This window comes from Coenobita brevimanus, chromosome 90 (assembly GCF_032717465.1).
Source record: "Coenobita brevimanus isolate Jiangsu-jjx chromosome 90, ASM3271746v2, whole genome shotgun sequence".
In the NCBI taxonomy this organism is placed as follows: Eukaryota; Metazoa; Arthropoda; class Malacostraca; order Decapoda; family Coenobitidae; genus Coenobita; species Coenobita brevimanus.
Genome location: NC_137043.1, coordinates 35067882 through 35087603, shown reverse-complemented (window position 1 = coordinate 35087603; position 19722 = coordinate 35067882). Strand labels below are relative to the sequence as shown.

At 39.4% G+C, this 19722-nt stretch overlaps 1 protein-coding gene across 1 annotated transcript in view; it reads right to left on the bottom strand.

Annotated features, from left to right (window-relative positions):
* The window catches only part of LOC145411583 (putative fatty acyl-CoA reductase CG5065), a 91085-nt gene that overhangs the window by 38808 nt on the left and 32555 nt on the right, over positions 1 to 19722 (bottom strand). The window contains exons 2-4 of the mRNA XM_080281595.1: positions 9756 to 10004; positions 7421 to 7566; positions 2157 to 2266 (exon numbers count right to left, since the gene is read on the bottom strand). Coding sequence (XP_080137721.1) covers positions 2157 to 2266; positions 7421 to 7566; positions 9756 to 10004 — 505 coding nt within the window. The remainder of the gene's footprint in view (positions 1 to 2156; positions 2267 to 7420; positions 7567 to 9755; positions 10005 to 19722) is intronic.

The following is a 19722-nucleotide window of genomic DNA, read 5'->3' as shown; positions in this document are numbered from 1 at the left end:
GGGAACAGGACGACGTGGAGGCGATTTGTTTGTGGCCACCCCAAACGGGACTGAGGCATCTGGCAATAGATAGATAGATAGATAGTAAGCCAAGATACACCAGAAAAACCTGAAAGTAGCAAACATTCATAAAATGGTGCTGAATCAGTTATATAGTACATGCTAGGTACCAGCATTATGTTTTGCTGAAGATTTTGGATAGCTGTGGTGGTCATGTCCTTGTATATATGCTTGTGTAGAGTACTGCTGGGTAGTGAATGTTTTCCAGACATATCATACGGTGTCCAGTATGGTGCCGTATTTTTCTTCTCTCTCGTTTTTTAAGAGGGGGGGACAATGTAGCAGAAAGTTACTAGAAAGGATCACCTTTAAACACAACCATTATATCTGGAGTGCAATAACAGGTCAGACACACAAACAATTCTATTTCCTTAACATCACCTACACAGAGGATGACGGGGTGCGGTGACAGAGTAAAGGAAAGGCAGATGTAGCAACAATGAAAATATACATTAAAAAGAATGATGAGGGAGAGGGAGCAGGAGCTGGGAGAGATATACAATGGTCTAACTGAAGGTAACCAAGTTTGACCCTGTACACGCAACCCTATTTATCCTGAATACATACCACCACAATGGCCACCCCACATACAGTCAAAGCCATCACCGAGGACAGACAGCACACCTAGGCAAATTTGGTGTGGAGTACCTTCAACAGTAGGGTAATGCCCAACCCTACATGCCATCCAAGCAACTGGGGAAGGCAGTAGGGGTTCAAGATGTTGGTAAGGCAACACATTCTACACATAATACAGTTACAGACATACACTCATCCTGTAATTAACTTAAACATGCTTTAAGCTGGCTCAGAACTATGTAAACTCTCAGCTGCAATAACTAGTGAACTAGGCAAAGTCTGGTGAAGAATGCAAACAAGAATGCAAACAACAGGGAAAATGAACCACCATAGGAAGAGAAAGTAATGTGCAGTATGTGTTACTAAACTATTGGCAACAGGATTCTGAATGTGTGGGACCACTAACCAAGTTCAGCTAGGAACTGGTTCCAATTCTGGCCTCACTCACAATATCAAATAACAGTTTAATTTTATATAAACATTAGGGGCAGTTTCTGATGAACACTTTGACCTCTTCTTGTGTGATTTTCAGGAATGGAAACAAAAACATGTTATTAGATTATGTTTCATATAGAATAAACTTCTCCTGAGGAAAATTAAATGGGGACTTCTGGTATAACTGCCTTACTAAGGTAATGGCTGATGACAGCAACATATGAAGAGCTGTCAAAAACTGAAAGACCTACATATGGTATGCTAGTTTGGTCAATGGTCTCTACATGTACACACAACCAACTACACCTTTCCAGATCTTAACTCTCATAACCTCTCCAAGTTTCAACCTCATCTAGTTTTCCAATGTTATTTTAATTGATGGAACACATTATAAATTGTATTTCAAGCATACCAGAAACAACATGAAACATAAAGAAAAGGTAACAATAGTAAAGAATTTTTTTTTTCCTATTAACAAATAAGAATGAGCCTGAAAAGAAGTTCAGAATTAGCATACATCCTACACAAAATGCAGCATCACAGTACCTGTATATACATATAGACTCGACAGTTTTATGACTACTGTACCAGTATACCAGCACTGTGCTGTGTAAGGTGTAAAAAGATGAATGCTTAGTAAGGAATATAAAAAACAACTGCATCATAAACCACAAACAAGGGTATTGATGCTGCAATAGGCAATTTTGACATTCTTCACGAAGTAAATTCTGTCAGACTAATTCAAGTTTATGTGACAGCAACAAAGGTATCAATTTGGCAATTAAGAAGGGCTTTGATATGTGTAAGAGGATGTATGAATGTATAAAAGTATTTAATTCCTGAATCTGGTAATGTTACGACTGCCCTCTCACTAACCTTCATTCTCTCATGCTACTGTCAGTGGTCAGATTTAGCCATTGCCTTTTAAATTACAAAATGGCTGACTGAGGAATGCAAAATGCTGAAATGTGTAAAAATGATCATTAGGAATAATGATAAGTTTATGCTTACAATGGCAGCAGGATCAGGAAGTCATTTACCATCTGAATGAATGAAATTCAAAATACATCAATGATGGAACATACCGATAGATGGTCTAACAATGGTGAGGGGGAGGTTTGCTGCCTCATTGACCAGAACATGTTCAGCCAGAGCTTTGGTGTAGGTGTACGTGTTTGGCCGCGAACCCAATAGTCTGCAAAAGTAACAAACAATGACTGCTAAATCCTGGCATTACAGAGCACTCTACAACATACCCAACTTTAACATGAAAAAAACACCTCCTTGCTTGTCTCCATGCTCTTGGAACTTTAAAACTGTATACCATTATCACCTGACAAGGTGACTGATTCATAGTGACAAATGAATAAAATAGGGGTAGGGGAAAACACGAGAAAGAGTGGATATCTTTAATTCTTTAACATTTCAGATAACACCGAGACAGCCTCCCCCTGAGTATGGGCTCAACTATGAAATCCAAACATTAGAGAAATTATGAACTCAAGATCTTTCCTGTTTTCCCGTCCACCCATTTTAACCTTAGCTGGATATAAATGACTTGGCTACATTTACCTACAATAAAAACTGAGGCAATACCAGGAATATCAGACTTGGTTATTGTGACTGCATCACTGATTTCACAATGCATTAATACTGTTATTGCAAATTACTCATGGCAGCAGAAGTAGTCATATGGCTTGTGAGGTGAAAAGGTAGCTATACAGATGCAAGAATGAAGTGGTAGGTGGGAAGGTCAAGAATAAAATGACTATGAGTGAGAATATGAGAAAGTGACATATGGCAGTTGACAAAATCAAAGAACTGATTCAGGTTTGTGTTACATGAAACTGATGGGCACAAGAATAGGTGCTTGACATGTGGTATGGGTGGTGGACTACTGGAAGCACTTCAGATTTTATATGAGGAGTCTGGGGTAGTTACTGAAGTGGGGGTTGAACTGGGATTTTCAATTAGGGATGGAATCAAGGTAGGGATGTATTATCCAAAAGTAAGAGCTGTAGATAGGAGGAGTACTTGGTGTGAAGTAGGATGTATTGGCACTCTTATCTGCTGATGATAAACTACATGTTGGGAATGGGGAGGAAGGAAGCTGCAAAGACTAGTGAGTGAACAAGGGAAGGTGTGTGATAACTGTTATCTGAGGGTGAGTGCACAAAGCTGAGAAGTGTAATAGTAATCTACTAGTACATTTCTGAGATAAAATGGAGGCTTAGACTGGGTCAACTGACTAAGGACTGTGAGAATTCTGGATACTCTTAGTTGTATACTGAGTAGCAATGACTCAAGTTTACATTCCTATGTACAGTGGCATAAGATAGTAAAGCATGGACAGTGTTGGGGGTGAAGAGTTATATGTGGGGATAGTTATGTAGGCATGCAGTCACTTATGGGCAAAGATGGGCAAATAAAAGCAGTAGTGAGTGTGTGATGGGACAGATTTGTAAAGAAGGACTGTAGTGGATTAGTTATATAAACTGAACAGAAAAGAGAATAGCAGGCTAAGTGTGAAGCAGCTGAGTGAGCTGGGGAGAACTGGCCCAGTGCAATGACACAGAAAAACACAGCTGAGTGTTTGCACGAAGGGGAAGTAGAGTGGAACAGGGTATTTATCATAAAAAAAAAATAATAATAATAAAAATTAGTGCCCCTCCCTGTAAAACAATTAACTCTAAGCCCTTGGCCACCCCATTTGGGATACATGGGGTCTGGCAATGAATGAATGAATGAATATTATGACTGCTTCAGGTTAAATGCTAATCCAGGATAAACATACGGATAAGCAGTGCACTGAACAAATACTATGAAACATGTAATCATAAATCTTACCATACCATGCAAAACTAGTGCTGAAACAAGCAATTAATGAGCAATCATTGCTGTAGGTAATGCACAAACAAAGAATAAAACTGACATGACAAATTTTTCAGGGGTACAGGCCCCTACAGCTAGCTCACTCAGTCTTAGCTTTTAAGGCTGAAGTGATTAGTCATTCACCCCTGAAAGGCATTATGTGAGCAATAAAGCCCAATTAATTCCCTTAAACCCCTCATGGATGACATCTGGTATGACTGCCATAAACCATGACCACCAAGCATTCATTACTTGTTATATGATTACCATCAAAAATAGCAATTTTCTCCTATTCAAATATAATTCTGTGAAACAATACTACAGGAATTTTTCTGCTGAAGCCTAAGTCAGCAACCAAACAAATGCTTAGAAGGATGTAAACAAAGTTTATGAGTCTCTATAAACTTAATTTCAAGATTAATAGTTTGCAAACAAATCCCATGTCATCTCACCTGCACACCTAAATATATACTGGTACAACATCTAATTCTTCCAACTTCCCCAAGACAGCAATACACACTGATTTTACTGCTTTAACAACCACCACCTAGAAACTCAAGTACAAGTCATGTGAAAGAGCAAGTTGAACTTGAGCCTCCAATTCTTGCAACATAACAACTCAGACATATTTTCAAGAAGGCAAGAGTGTGGAGGTGTTGCATAGTTCAGCAGGTAATTTATGTGACTTTTGTCATAATTTACTGGGAAAAAATGCAATCTCGAGTACAAAAATTATTTGTTTGGTGGGTCCTTTAAGAGCACTAAAAACAAAAAGCATACATATGGCGAGTGATGAGAAGGGTGGGTGGTGAATTGAGTGAAAGGAAGGCAATGATTGATTATGTGTGTGTGGATGAAAGGATGCGAAGTTGTATATTGGATGCAAGAGATTATAGAGGTTGGGGGAGTGGACTTTCTGACCACTACTTGGTGGTGGCCAGAGTTAAAGTTCAAGTAAGATGGAGGAATAGAAGAAGGGAAAGACGAGAGGAAGGAGTAGCTGCAAGGAGAGTGGAAAGGTTACAAGAGGATGAGAAAAAGGCAGAGTATAAGAGAGAAGTGGAGGAACGATTGGGCAAATATGAGTTGGAGCAGATGGGGGACGTGGAAGGTGTGTGTAGAATATTTACAGAAGAAATATGTGCAGCATGTGATGTGGTGTGTGGAAGGAAGAGAAGACGGAGGGGGGTGCAAGGAACAGTGTGGTGGACTGAAGAGGTGAAACGGGCTGTGGCACAAAAGAAGAAAGCATACAATGAATGGGTAAGAAATAGGGGCGTGGAAGAAGTTGAGAGGCGGAAGAGAGAGTTATATGTAGAAAGAAAGAGAAAGGTGAAAAGATTAGCAAGAGAGAGTAAGAAGAGAGTGGATGAGGAATTTGCAAGGAATTTGAGTGTAAAGTGGAGGGACTGTAAGAAAATGTTCTGGAAAGAGGTGAAAAGAGTAAGACAGGGTGGAAGTGGAGTTAGCAGGGGAGTGAAAGATAAAAATGGTAGATTACTAGTGGAGAAGGGAGAAAAAGTGAGCAGATGGAGAGAACACTTTAAGGAATTGTTGAACGTGGAGGATGGAAGTAATGCGAGTATAAATGGCTGGGGAATGGCTGGAAGAAGGAGGGAGGTGAGAAGACAGGAAGAAATCAGTAGGATAGAAGTTGTGGAAGCAATGAAGAAAGTTAAATCAGGGAAAGCCCAGGAATTGATGGAGTGTGTGGTGAAATGCTGAAGCATGGGGGAGAGATAGTAGTAGAATGGATGTGGAAGATGTGCAGATTGGCCTGGGAGGAAGGTAGAGTCCCGGAGGATTGGAAGTCAGGTATAATTATTCCCTTGTACAAAGGAAAAGGGGGAAAAAGAAGTGTGTGGTAATCATAGGGGCATTTGTCTTCTTAGTATAATAGGAAAAGTATATGGTAGGATACTTATTGACAGAGTTAGAGAAAGAACAGAGAAATTAGTTGGAGAAGAACAGGGAGGCTTTAGGAAGGGAAGAGGTTGTGTAGATCAGATATTCATTCTCAGATCTTTAGTGGAAATGTTTCTAGAGAAGGGAAAGAAGTTGTATGCGGCTTTCATGGATTTGGAGAAAGCATATGACAGGGTGGATAGACTAGGATTGTGGAAAGTGTTAAGAATATATGGAATAGATGGGAAGTTGTTGAATGCTGTGAAGAGTATGTACGATGGTGCAAAGGCTGCAGTGCGTGTGGATGGTGAACTAAGTGAATTTTTCTCTTTGAAAGTTGGGTTGAAACAGGGATGTGTCATGTCTCCATGGTTGTTCAATCTGTACATGGATGGGGTAATAAAAGAGGTACAAGGTAGGGCAGTGGATGTTGGAGTGGCCCTGGTGAGAGAGGATAGTGTTTGGAAACTCCCTGTACTGTTGTTTGCAGATGATACGTGTTGTTGAGTGAAGACGAAGGGGAGCTGCAAGGCTTGGTGGATGAGTTTGAGAGAGTGTGTAAGAAACGGAATCTAAAGGTGAATGTAGGGAAGAGTAAAGTGATGGTCTTTGAGAGAGGTGAAGTCAGTGAATGTACAGCGAGGTTGGATGGTGAGGAATTGGAAAATGTGAGTACGTTTAAGTACTTGGGTAGTGTGATGAGTAAGGATGGAGGTTTGGAGGGTGAAGTGCTTGAAAGGGTACAGCAGGGAAGAAAGGTTGCTGGTTCTTTGAAAGCAGTGATAAGAAACAGGGAAGTGAGCATGGAAGTGAAAAAGTTACTACATGACAGTATTGTGATACCAACTCTAACGTACGGAAGTGAAGCTTGGACGTGGTTGGAAGGACACAAGTCAAGAGTGAGAGCCGTGGAAATGAGTTATTTAAGAGGAGCCTGTGGAGTCACATGGAGAGACAGGCTGACGAATGAGGATATAAAGGAGCGTTGTGGTGTTGATGTGGATGTGATAGGAAGTGTTATGAGGAACACACTGAGGTGGTTTGGCCATGTGGAGAGGATGGAGGGTCAAAGACTGACGAAGAGAGTGAATGTGAGTGAGGTGGTGGGGGAAAGAGGGAGGGGGAGGCCGAGGATGAGATGGAGAGATGGGGTGGAGAGGTATATGAGAGAGGGGGGTGTGAGTTGGGAGCAGGGGAGTGAAATGGCGGGGGACAGGGCGACTTGAAGGCGATTTGTTTGTGGCCACCCCAAACGGGATTGAGGCGTCTGGCAATAGATAGATAGATAGATACATATGGACAAAACAAATTAGACTATCATTCTGTATGTGTACCATACATTAGTCTAATCATATGAACAAATGTCTATTCATAAACTGCCAACAAATAGATCATCAAGACACATCAAAAGATTACCTTACCTTACACAATACACTGAATCACATGGCCTGCTTTGGCATGAGATAAATGAAAGTGTCATAATTCATGCACTTAACAAGCTACAAAAGTTCACCACAAAGATAAGCAAGTATTAATGATTAATTCTCCACATACAGTCAATCACATGACCTACTTTGGCGTGAGATGATTGAAGGTGTCATCATCCATCCAGTCAACCAACTGTATGAGTTTGTAAGGGTCAGTGGGTGGCGGGTATACTTCTTCCCTCACCTCCTCTCGGTCACAGTTGCAGTAAGCCGTTGATACGTGTACGAGTGCCTGCAAATACAAAGGCCCTTAGTTTGATTCCCTCTTCAGGACAATGTGATAATAGTGGTTTAATGAAACAGTACCACACTATGGACAAGGATAGATGTGTTTTATGTACAAGGGTTCTTATCCTTGAGGTGACTGAATGTTTTAACTTAACCCATACCACAGGAGGAAATTAGCAATGGCAAGATGATGATGATGATGATGTTACAGCATGCCCTTATGTTACAACTGGGCTGTTTTTGTTTTTTTTTAATCAATTTTATAACAAATCCAGCATCACAACAATCATATAAAGTGAAATCAGGCACCACAGTGACTGCATACATGAAAAAACACTAGTAAAAAAAAAAAAAATAAAAATAAATAAATAAATAAATAAATAAATAAATTCTAACTGGTCATAAAAGTGAATGACTGTACCTGGTATACCATGATATCGCACAGAGTAATGAGGGTGTACTGTATATGTAGTTCCATCAGTACCATTTCATGATGTGACCATGGGTGTTATTTCAAGCTAATCATTTCAGTATTTTGACAAGATAATTGTCAGCAGTTTTTATGCTAACCCCTTCAGCATAATCAAATCTTCATTTTTTATTCTTCCTAATATGAGATTATTCAGTTCACGTAAGAGGACCTTCCAAATGAAATGTTTAGAAGTATAGTAATGTTCAATACTGTACTGTATAACTTTCAATACAATGACAACATTAATTTCTTAAATCTTTCTAGTGCTAAAATATTTACCGGTAACTTAAAATCATCACAACTTTCATTCATTCATTCATTGCCAGACGCCATGTATCCCAAACGGGGTGGCCAAGGGCTTAGAGTTAATTGTTTCACAGGGAGGGGCACTAATCCGCCACCAACCCCACTTGACACGTAGGGATGCCAACAGCATCTGGTGTTCCCAGGCGGTCACCCATCCAAGTACTAACCAGACCCAACGTTGCTTAACTTCGCTGATCGGACGGGAAGCAACTTCCTTCTTTCAAATGGAAAGCATGAGATACCCTGTAATACTACTGTATTCAGCTTAGGAATGAACCATTGCACTGAAGAAGGTCAAGGATCATTTGCTATGAGTTATCAATCCCTGGTGCTGCCGTGGTTATAAAAAGAAGAAGAAGTACATACACAATAATAACATTCTGAGATAGAATTCTGACTACCTTCCATTCTGATATACAATACACTCTCCAACACCTTCCTCCTATTACTGACCCTTCTCATTTTTGTCATAACTACATGGACCTGGGGAACCTGCAAAACTTATCCCTTCTAAGAAAACTGAAGAATGAGGCCAAATTCATGATCCAGTCATATCAAAATGCTTGGACAAAATGAATTTAAAGGAATGGGAGTTGCACAGGGAAAAACAGAATAAGAAAGACAGAGTTGACAAGTTGCATACACAAAAGAGAGAGTACTGGGTCACTCAACACAATTTCATTTCTTGCTTCACCTCTTATTTTTCTTTTCATTTGTTTTCTTTAAGCCTCTCCACTCCTACATTCTCTAACTCTCTCCTCTTTCTCATTCGCTTCTCCAACTGTCTTTTTTACATAATCACTCTCTCCTCCCAGTCATTCCCTTCACCTTCGCTCCTCCACTCACTTCACTTTATGTGACTGCTGACCAAAACTTAGTCCTCAATACATATTTTTGCAGTTTTTGCATGCACACACATGCACACATACACACACACATGCATGCATGCATGTACACATACACATTGTAGATCATCATTTAACTGACTTACTTTTTCTTATCTATGGATGAAGTGAGGTAGAACCCATAAAGCAAGGAAAGAAAAAGAATGACAAAGGAGAAATATCAATAGCATGACCAGTGAAAGGGACCAGACACTCAAATCACTCATCATTCAAGTCTCCAGACGCATGATAACTAACAGGTCTAATTATCTGCACTTTTTGTATGTATTTTCATTAAAAGATGCACTATACATCACCCGACATAATAAATAGAGAGAGGGTGTGGAACAATGATAAAAGGAAGAGCAGGTAAATCAGGTATATTTAATCCTATCATAAAAAATGCTTCTTATCTATTTCATATACATTACTGGTATTTCTAATGCAGTTATTTTAACAAAAACTCATTAACCAATTCTCTCTCTCAGTGCTATTCACCTACATCCTTGGCTTCCCTCTCCTCTAACTCACCACAAGCTTATCCATGCGGTGACAGAGCTCTACAAGGCGTTTAGTGCCAAGTACGTTCATCTGCAGTGACAATTTCAGTGCCTCATCAAATTTCACAGTCGCAGCTGCATGGAAGACGACGGAGACACGGGCAGTGAGTGTGGCAGCATCCTCAGCAGACACTCCGAGGCCTGGCAACATGATGTCCCCCTGTATTGCCACCAGTTTCTGCAGAACCTCAGGAGCCGTCGAGCGCAGGTGGTCAAACAGCTGCAAGGAGGGACAGATTTCATTAAAGATGCAGGAAAAAGACGCAGGCAATGAATATACAAAATAGGATTGCAGTACATTAATATCCTATACCAGCAAAAATGGGGGAAAACAGCACAAGAGCCACATCTCTAATTTCAATGCAGCAGTAAAGTACTAGATTAATCATTCCAATCAATTATACCTAGTATTATTAAAAAAATACAAAATACTGTACAAATACTTGTATGGTACACTGTGCTACTGCCATCTGTTAGCTGACAAATTTCTGAACATTCCTTTTTCATCAGCTTTTAAATCAATGAAAAAATGAAATCCATAAAGATGCAAATACTGTACATGAAACTCAAGAACAAAAGATGAGTATGAGACATGCATATTAAGGGTGTCTGTGAATGGAGCTGTGTATGCTGAAAACTTTATGAGCTGGCATACAACTGCTCGAACTCTAAATTTGTATTAGTACCGTACTGCCCCCTGAATAGTATTTTGAACTACAATACATGGTAATATCATATTCTCTTATTATACTTGTCCTTATTTTACTACCTACAGTACTATGATACCTTTTTCCATTGCTAAATACTGCAATATCAAGGGATTAAAAACGCAATCCGTCCAACCTTTGAGTATTGTGTGTACTGTAGACGCATTTTATGTTTCATTTTTGCTATGTCAGATAAACTCATTTACCACAGGTGAGATGTCTACTAGTAAGGAAGTTAACCCATTCATTATGATAAGGTATGTCTTTTTAATTATACCAATTTTAACTGTTACAAGAATAATTAGCGTCAATTTGTCCCATCACTACCAGAGGTCCTCTCTCTCTCTCTCTCTCTCTTAAAAAAAAAAAAAAAAAAAAATCCAGTGGCAGCCATATTATAAAGAGAAAGATGTCACTGCACAAGTATATACTGTATAGCTAAAGTATATGCAGTATATCATCATCATCATACACAAATATAAGTTCCATATTACCCACTGCATGAAGTTGGGGAAAACTAAGGAAGCTCCCTCTCCACTACTGACTTTTTGCAATTATAAAATACTGTACTTGTATAGCCTGATTACAGTATTAGGTTTAACAAATTGTGATGATGTATACAGTAATTCTGAAGCCAGTTACAGTATTATAGTTCACCAACAATTTTACATGCAGACCAAGTTTAACAGGGCCTAACCTAACCATGAAAGCAATACTGTATACGGTTCATTTTCATTCATTCATTGCCAGACACCATGTATCCCACACGGGGTGGCCAAGGGCTTAGAGTTAATTGTTTTACAGGGAGGGGCACTAATCCTCCACCAACCCCACTTGACACGTAGGGATGCCAACAGCATCTGGTGTTCCCAGGCGGTCACCCATCCAAGTACTAACCAGACCCAACGTTGCTTAAACGGTACTGTACCAAAATTAGGACTGACACTTACTGTGCGGAGAGGGGGTTGGTGATAGTCAAAACCCTCTTTAGACACAAAATGGTCCACAGGTTTATATGGCGAGTGATGAGAAAGGTGGGTGGTGAACTGAACAAATGGAAGGCAATGACTGATTATGTGTGTGTGTGGATGAGAGAATACGGTGCGTAATGGATGCAAGAGCATACAAAGGTTGGGAGATTGGACTTTCTGACCACCATGTGGTGGTGGTAGAAGTCAAAGTTCAAATGCAATGGAGGAATAGAAGGAGGGAAGGACAGGAAGAATGAGAAACCTCTCCTAAATTAGATTTCTCCCAAGGGTGTGGTCGGTGACTAACAACTAAGTGACCATAATCTAGTATGGTACATTAAAGGGCAAAATATCAGTCTGATCCCCTTGGTTCTATTACAGGCCAGAACCTCATGTCATAGTACAGTATTATTTTGGAATTACACTGAATTAACAGGGACAAATTAACAAGTTCACCATTTAGTTTACACAGTCTTAAGCAATATCACTTCTATGCACATCCATTGCAAATGCACTTTTTAAGTACAGTACTTAGTAAATACTGTAACAAGAGTGGGAATCGTCCAGCTCCTACTTGAGCCCATAATTGTTTCTAAATTAAAATTGGTTCAGTTAGGTTAGTTCATTTTTACACAATAAAGGATGGATATAGGAGAAATGAGTATCTCCCCACTTCCTTATTCACTAAGTGCATAAAAACACATTTGTAACATGCTTACAAAAGAGAAAGAGCTTATAATTCCATGGTGGAATAAAGAGGTACTGCATAATTCTGAGAACTTACAATCACTTCTTTGGAATTTAACCCATGAAGCATTACAAGACCACTGGGGATTATAAACACGACCAATTGGCACACAAACAAACCAATTTTGCAAAATTACCAAAGGAACTATAAGAGCGCTTTAACTAACCTAACCTTACAAATTGCCAAAACGGTGTATTTACCAAACAGATGCAGCCTTTCCATATTTGCTATCGAAATGAGTCTTTCACAGGTTACTTGTTAACCGTTTTACCAAAGTCTGGCCTTAGAAAACAATAAGGGCCGTTTTAATGTTAATGTGATGAAAGTTAATGGAATACAACTCTGACAAACTTATCTACAATGATGTTCAAATCCAGTTCCTGAGACCTGTGTAATTATGAAAGCATGCTGCACGAGGCGACTTACGCCAGTCGTGTTTGTTTTTGGCACGTTTACTCCATCATTTTTATTAATAACTATTTTAAGCCACAAAAAAACTACCAATTGAATTCTTCCTGTTTCCTACATTTTTTCTTTTTCAAATTTCCTATTTACTCTTGTTGAAGTAGTTTCTTACTGCATGTGCAGTTTACACAACAAAGCTCTTTGGATTATGGTTGCAGGATTTGTTTTGAAGGACTACCGTTGACCAAAAGGAAACCCAATTGGCCACTACACTCACCCATTGGCTGTGGCAGTATCCGATCGCACTACCACCTTCTGAGATGGTTTCACCTTTTTTTGTGCACTTACTGAGTACTAAAAAAACTATTCAACGTAGCGCTCGTTTGGCGCGTGGGCATTGACAAAGGACTGAATGAACCGGGGGAGGGGGGGGGGGCCCTACGCGCGGAATCACCTAGGGAAGATCTGACCATTTAAAAGAAGTTACTGTCTACGCATGACTAAAATACTGGTAGACCCAATGTTACTGGTGGATGATGAGACCCCAACATTGTTCTGATGGGATGTCTTCAGTTATATATGACGAACTTCAATGGTTAGGGACAATTTCTATCCTCCTGCTACATGCACAAACTCCACACTTACTGTACACCACTAAAAAGATGCTGGAGATAACTGATCATGTATTACCTAAAACTAGAATAGAAGGGGAGTGGCTGAGAGAAAGTAGATGGGGAGGAGTATGGAGCAGCCAGTGAATGTGGGGAAACCTGAGTAGTGGATATGTAAACCACGGTCTAATGTAACATGTCTTCATACCTGGTGCTCTGAATATTTTTAATGCATAAATTACGCACAAAATGACAAACAGAAAACTTTCTAATATCTCTACTAAATAAACTATGCACAAGGGAGGATGGGGTTAACATTAGGCATCCCACGCAAGATGCAGATCGTATCTCCAGTCCTGACATTATTGAGCAATGCAGACAAATGCCCTGCAAATTTCATGACTTCAGTCGGTTTGTTTTCACCTGACAAAGATCCGTAACCCATTAGCAGATTAGCTGATGGCCAAGTGTAATCGGGCTGTAAGATATATAGCCTACGGGGAGTAAATGCCGAGGGGACTCATTCCTACCTCATATCTAAGGTCCATCGAATTTCACGCTCACAAATTGGCATTCTGGTTGTGAGAGTGGCCCAGTTCCCTCAGATGAAAACCCGGTTATACTGTCTGTATCTCTCAACTCGTTCGAGGCGAGCACAAAATAGTAAAATAAAGCCTGATGGTAAATTCACGTTCCGTTCTTTTTTTTTTTTTTTCCCACTGGTATTATTAAAAGGCACTCGTATTTTCAGTGATGAGAAACTGTCAATGATGAGAAACTGTGGAAGTGAATGTGAAGATAACTTGACAAAAATTTCACAGAACTCACCAAGTGTGGAAAGACCGGCAACACTTGCAACTATCACTTTTCATGTGCTAAGTTTCTGAGTCATATATGGCAACGAGATAAGGAATAACGTAAAGCACAGGTAAACGAAAACAGGCAAGGACGTCAAGAACATGTTAAATGAACACATGTACGAGTAAACAGGGACGTAGAGCACATGTAAACAAAGATAGACTAGAAACCTCCGCAATGGCATGCCAGGATCCAGATCCGCCCCAAAATTTAATAAATTCTTTCTTGGTCCATGGCCCACCCTTCCACACAATTTCACTAATATTCATCAAGAACTTTTGGAGATATCGTGTGGACATACAGACAAACAAACAGATGAATACATAACCTCCTCCAACTTTGTTGGGGGAGATAAAAAGGAAGTACAGCATAAAGAGATTAACAAATACACATACATATTCACTTGTGTGTGTGTGTGTGTGTGTGTGTGTGTGTGTGTGTGTGTGTGTGTGTGTGTGTGTGTGTGTGTGTGTGTGTGTGTGTGCCTAAAAACTTATTTAAAAATTACACACAACAGTGTAACCATGCCATAAAACCAAGTCAGTGCTAATCGCCTCCCGTGCTGCGTCACCCCAAATAGTCTACAGCAGAGGCGAGAAGAGGTGAGTAAAGCAGAGGTGAGGAGAGGAGAGCAAATCAGGGCAGAGGAGAGTAAAACAGAAGGGCAGAGAAGCACAACAGAGCATAGCGTAGCAAAGCAGAGCAGAGTGCCGCTGTAAGAGCGAAAGTGAACCCTAAAGGACTCTGCACACATATTTATAAACCATCTCACCTAACTAAAACGATAACCCATACTTAAAAAAAAAAAAAAAAAAAAAAAAAAAAAAAGGGCTGAGTCGTCCTTTTGCATCTCGTTTCACGTAGCTCGGTGGCAGAAAAGAAACTGCAGCAGTTCTTCAATCTTACAAATAGCACATCATTGTGACCAGCAATATATTTTTACTATCGTACCTAACTCCAACGATAAACTGTATCTTTTTTTAATTAACTCAAATTTTCGTTCTTTTGCAGATTTTTAAACATGGTTCGGTAGTAGATAGTAGTGCGATGGCTCTTCATCCTTTCCATAGCACTTCTTTGTGATTAGCAACATATTTTAGCGTGAAATTCATTGTTGCAGCTCTACATTCAAGCTGGAGAGATGGCAGTTTTGAGTAAAGTTAGAGTAAAATGAGTATAGTCTTCATAAAGCGCATTATCCTTGGTAATTTTGTGTAGTCGCATTTTGTGTTTTAAAATCATATACACCGGACTCTGGCTGAGGACACATACAGGATCTTAACCAATTTTTACGATGGTGTCCACAGAAGAGGATTACCATTACAATCGCCATTCTGTTTGGTCATACATTTTACACACTGACACACTGGTGTGACGGTGAACTGTTTGGCAGCAATTAGACACAACACAAACTCGAGTGATTGTGAATACGAATATAAAACCACAACTTCCGCCTTGCACGAGAGGGTTAACAAGTTATCATACGTTCGACTCAGGCTTATGAAGGTTTATAAATACTGACCCTGGAATCGTACCCGAGACTCTCAGGGTACGATGTAAGAATTCATCGTAATAGTAAAGTTCGATGAAAATTGTACTCGTTAACTGTTCATCCCAAATCATAATCTACGATTGGGTTAAGCAGGAAGAGTGTTAGATTAGGGAGAAAGTCGTAAAGAAAAAAATCTGAAGTAAAATATGAATGGAAAAATATTTAAAGTACGGCTGAGAAACAGCTGAAACTAGCAATTTGAACTACAGCAAAATGTAACGGGAATATATGGTAAGTATTAAGATTGAGGAATATCGGAAGGGAGAGAGAGAAGGAAGTTCACCATGATCACCCCACCACCCACCACCATTATCATCATCATCAACCAAGCTCTTGTTCCGCTGTTATTCACACCTAAAGCCTGGGTGAATTAGGACCCACAATCGAAGACAGAGAATGCATAATACTGAAGAAAAATCAACAACACGCCACGTGAAATTCGCCGCACATTCACACCTCACTCAAGCCTCTGGAATCCTGCCTCCACCTGAAAATCATAACCAAATATACACTTTTTATTCATATATTTTCTTTGTATATGCACTTCACGTACACTTGCAAAACAGTAACTCCGTCGACAATAAATAAATAAATAAATAAAAGGTTCCAAATACTGTTCACGTCTTTCTCTGCACATTGTTCGTTCCTCCTATTAAACTCTTTTTAATTCATCAGCTTTATGACTGCCTAACAACAACGGATGGATAAAATATAATAGTGAAACCTGAAAAATTGCTGAGAGGAGACAAAGAAAACTTTCTTAAGGCAATTAATCCCTTGGTGAAGAAATGAAAAACATTCATGGAACAAAGGAGCATAATAATAATAATAATAATAATAATAATAATAATAATAATAGTTGTAGTAGTTATAGCGGTAGCAGTAGTAGCAGTAGTAGTAGTAGTAGAGTAGTATAACAATAACAAATAACAATAATAATAATAATAATAATAATAATAATAATAATAATAAAACAAAAGCTATATATAATGACAACTACCCTCCAATACAGTAACGTGGAGAAAGATGCTGGTTAAGAATTTTCCCACAACGCGCAGAAATCCCTCCGAAGAATATAATCGTTAATAAGAGATACAATATTCATATCACTTAATTAAAAGGAAAAATTATTGGCTTGCACCAAATATTTATTAATGAGAACAAGAAAGATACCATATTTAAATTCTCAAACACACACACACCACACACACACATTCTCACACCATATCTATGTACTGAGGTCACACGAATGAGCATATTATGGTCGAAGGTGTGTGTGTGTGTGTGTATATATATATATATATATATATATATATATATATATATATATATATATATATATATATATATGTGTGTGTGTGTGTGTGTGTGTGTGTGTGTGTGTGTGTGTGTGTGTGTGTGAATGTTCTTCCATAAGGTCTCGTTAACACATATAATAACGCTTTCACTACCCGGATAACACCAACTCTAAATGTGAAAGCCTTAGCGTATCACGGCAGTGGTGGGAGACTGGATGCTGCTCATGTCAACAGTCGAAATAAATGAATGAATAAGTAAACATATAAAATGATGATGATGAAGATGTAAGCTGAAGAAGTGATGCAAGGCTGAAATGAATCCTAAGGGACAGAAAGGAAGAGCTATGTCCAAATAAAAAGTGTGTCATGCTGGTACAACAATCCTCTGTCTAAATTCGTCTCTTTAAGGGAGGTAAGTTGCCATCCAAGCACATCAGTAAATCATCTGCATAAATAGGTAGCACGCGTGGTGATGGATGCTTGTTGCAGTCCTTTTACCTTACACTGGCCCTGATTTTTGTCCTTTTGCAGCTTGTTTCACGTAGCTCGTTGACAAAATTAGACAATAAAGCTTCACATCCTTTCCACAATACTTCTTCGTGACTAACATCATATGCTAATGTTTGCTCTACATCCTTTCCACAGTACTTCGTGGCTAGCATCATATTCTAGTGTTAGCTCTACATCTTTTCCGCAGTACTTCTTCGTGACCAGCATCATATTCTAGTGTTAGCTTTACATCCTTTCCACAAAACTTCTTCGTGACTACTATAGCTTTACATCCTTTCCACAAAACTTCTTCGTGACTACTATCATATTTTAGTGTTAGATTTACATCCTTTCCAGGAGTACTTCTTCGTGACTAGCATCATATTCTAGTGTTACTCTCTTGCTGCAACCCCAATATTCTAGATGGTGAGATGCCATTTAGACCAAGTTGGAGTAAACAGGGTATAATATATGGAGCACCTCAGGGCCTCGTACCGTGGCCTAAAATGGGTCTGGTGGTCACTTTTCCTTTCCTATGTCAAGGTTGGTGCTCGAGGCCTTCCCTGTCCATCCCAACCAACCCTTTCACTTTCTAGGTCCCTCTTTAGTTGGCTCTGGCGTTGCGGCTGGGACTTCCTCTTGCGTAAGGCTGAGGGGTAAATATCCTTGCCATACCTTACTTTCTCTTTCTGCCTTCCTCGTTTCTCTCTCTCTCTCTCTCTCTCCTTCACTACCAACTGTACCCAAAACAAGGTCAAACAGCTTGAGAAAAAAAAAAAAAATCATCGTATTAAAGGGGTTACCAGACACTCTTCCTACCCCCGTCTTATATACATACAGGTCTCCGAGGCTAGACAAAAATCGTCTGGCGAAAGCAGGAAAAGAATGCAAGAGACGTTATTGAACCTGTTATTACTTGAGTGGCTAACTCCTTGAATCAGGTGGCGCTTTATTCATTTATTTATTTATTTTTATCTACTTATTTATTGCTGGTTAAATTATTTCACTGTTTAAGAAAGCCCCGTAGCAGTGAAGGGGTTACTGAGGTCCATGTACTTCATCCTGTTTGGAAAGTCCTCTAAGGTGAATAAAACCGTCTGGATACATCACGAATACAATATAAACACATTACTGTAGGCTGATAAGGTTAAATGCAATCTTCATTACCAGTTTTACTAGAATGTTTCCCCGTCAGCTGAATAAAATCATCTGCAAACAGGCAGAATAAAATCTGAAGTGACTGAAATGAAGGGGTTAAACTTTGATTACTGAGATACCTCTAAGCTGAACAGAATCGTCTAATTAAAAAGCCATACGTGTCCAATGAAGCAATTAATACTGAACGCAATTGATACCCTGACTGCTTGGATTTCACTCGGATATGCAAAATCGTCTGAGGGTAGCCTGAACACCCCGCGATAACGTACTTTACAATTTATTCTTGCTACTACCTGGCGATTGCATTTAACATATTAAAGATGTCTCGTATTTTTAGGGGTAAATTAAGGCTATATCTAACCCCTCCAGTTCAAGAAGATTTTCCTAAGCTGAATAAAATCGTCTGACGGCAACAAGATGAAGCAAAAATTAGACAGTCGTGATGAACAAGTTACTGCCGCTGAGAGATCCAAGAAAGTCATATTATTTTTGTTCCCCTTATAAGTGTCATTCATTTCAGGCAATTTACGACCGCAGAGTTGTGTTAGTTTTTCAAAGGGTCCACAAAAAGGCTCTTGTTCTTTTCCGCAAGTCATCTTCTTAACTCTCTCTTTCTCTCAACCCCTACTTCCTACTTCTTTCCTATTGCCTTTCGGTCTTTCAGTCTGAGTCTCTCTCTCCCTCTCTCTCTCTCTCACACACACACACACAGAAAAATGCTTAGTATCACATCACATCCCTAAACATGCTACCACAAACCCATATCGACTTCCTCACAATTAAGTGTCCCAAAATGTCAACAGATTTAGGTGCCAGAGAACACCTGTGTGCCAACCTACCTGTATACTAACCTCCCTAAGCGCCAACACCCACTTTCATTAGTGCCAACACCCCCCCCTTTCCTTCTTAGTGCCAACCTACCTCAAGGCCAGTCTACCTAACTCTGGTGCATTTGCAGATATTTTTAGTGTTTCTCTTCTTATCTGTATCTCTTTATCTGTCTGTTTGTCTTTATCTGTTTGTCTGTCTGTCCTTATCTATCTATCTATCTACCTATCTATCTATCTGTCTGTCTGTCTACTTATATATCCATCCATCTACTTGCCTATACATTTATCTCTCGACGTACCTACCTATACTG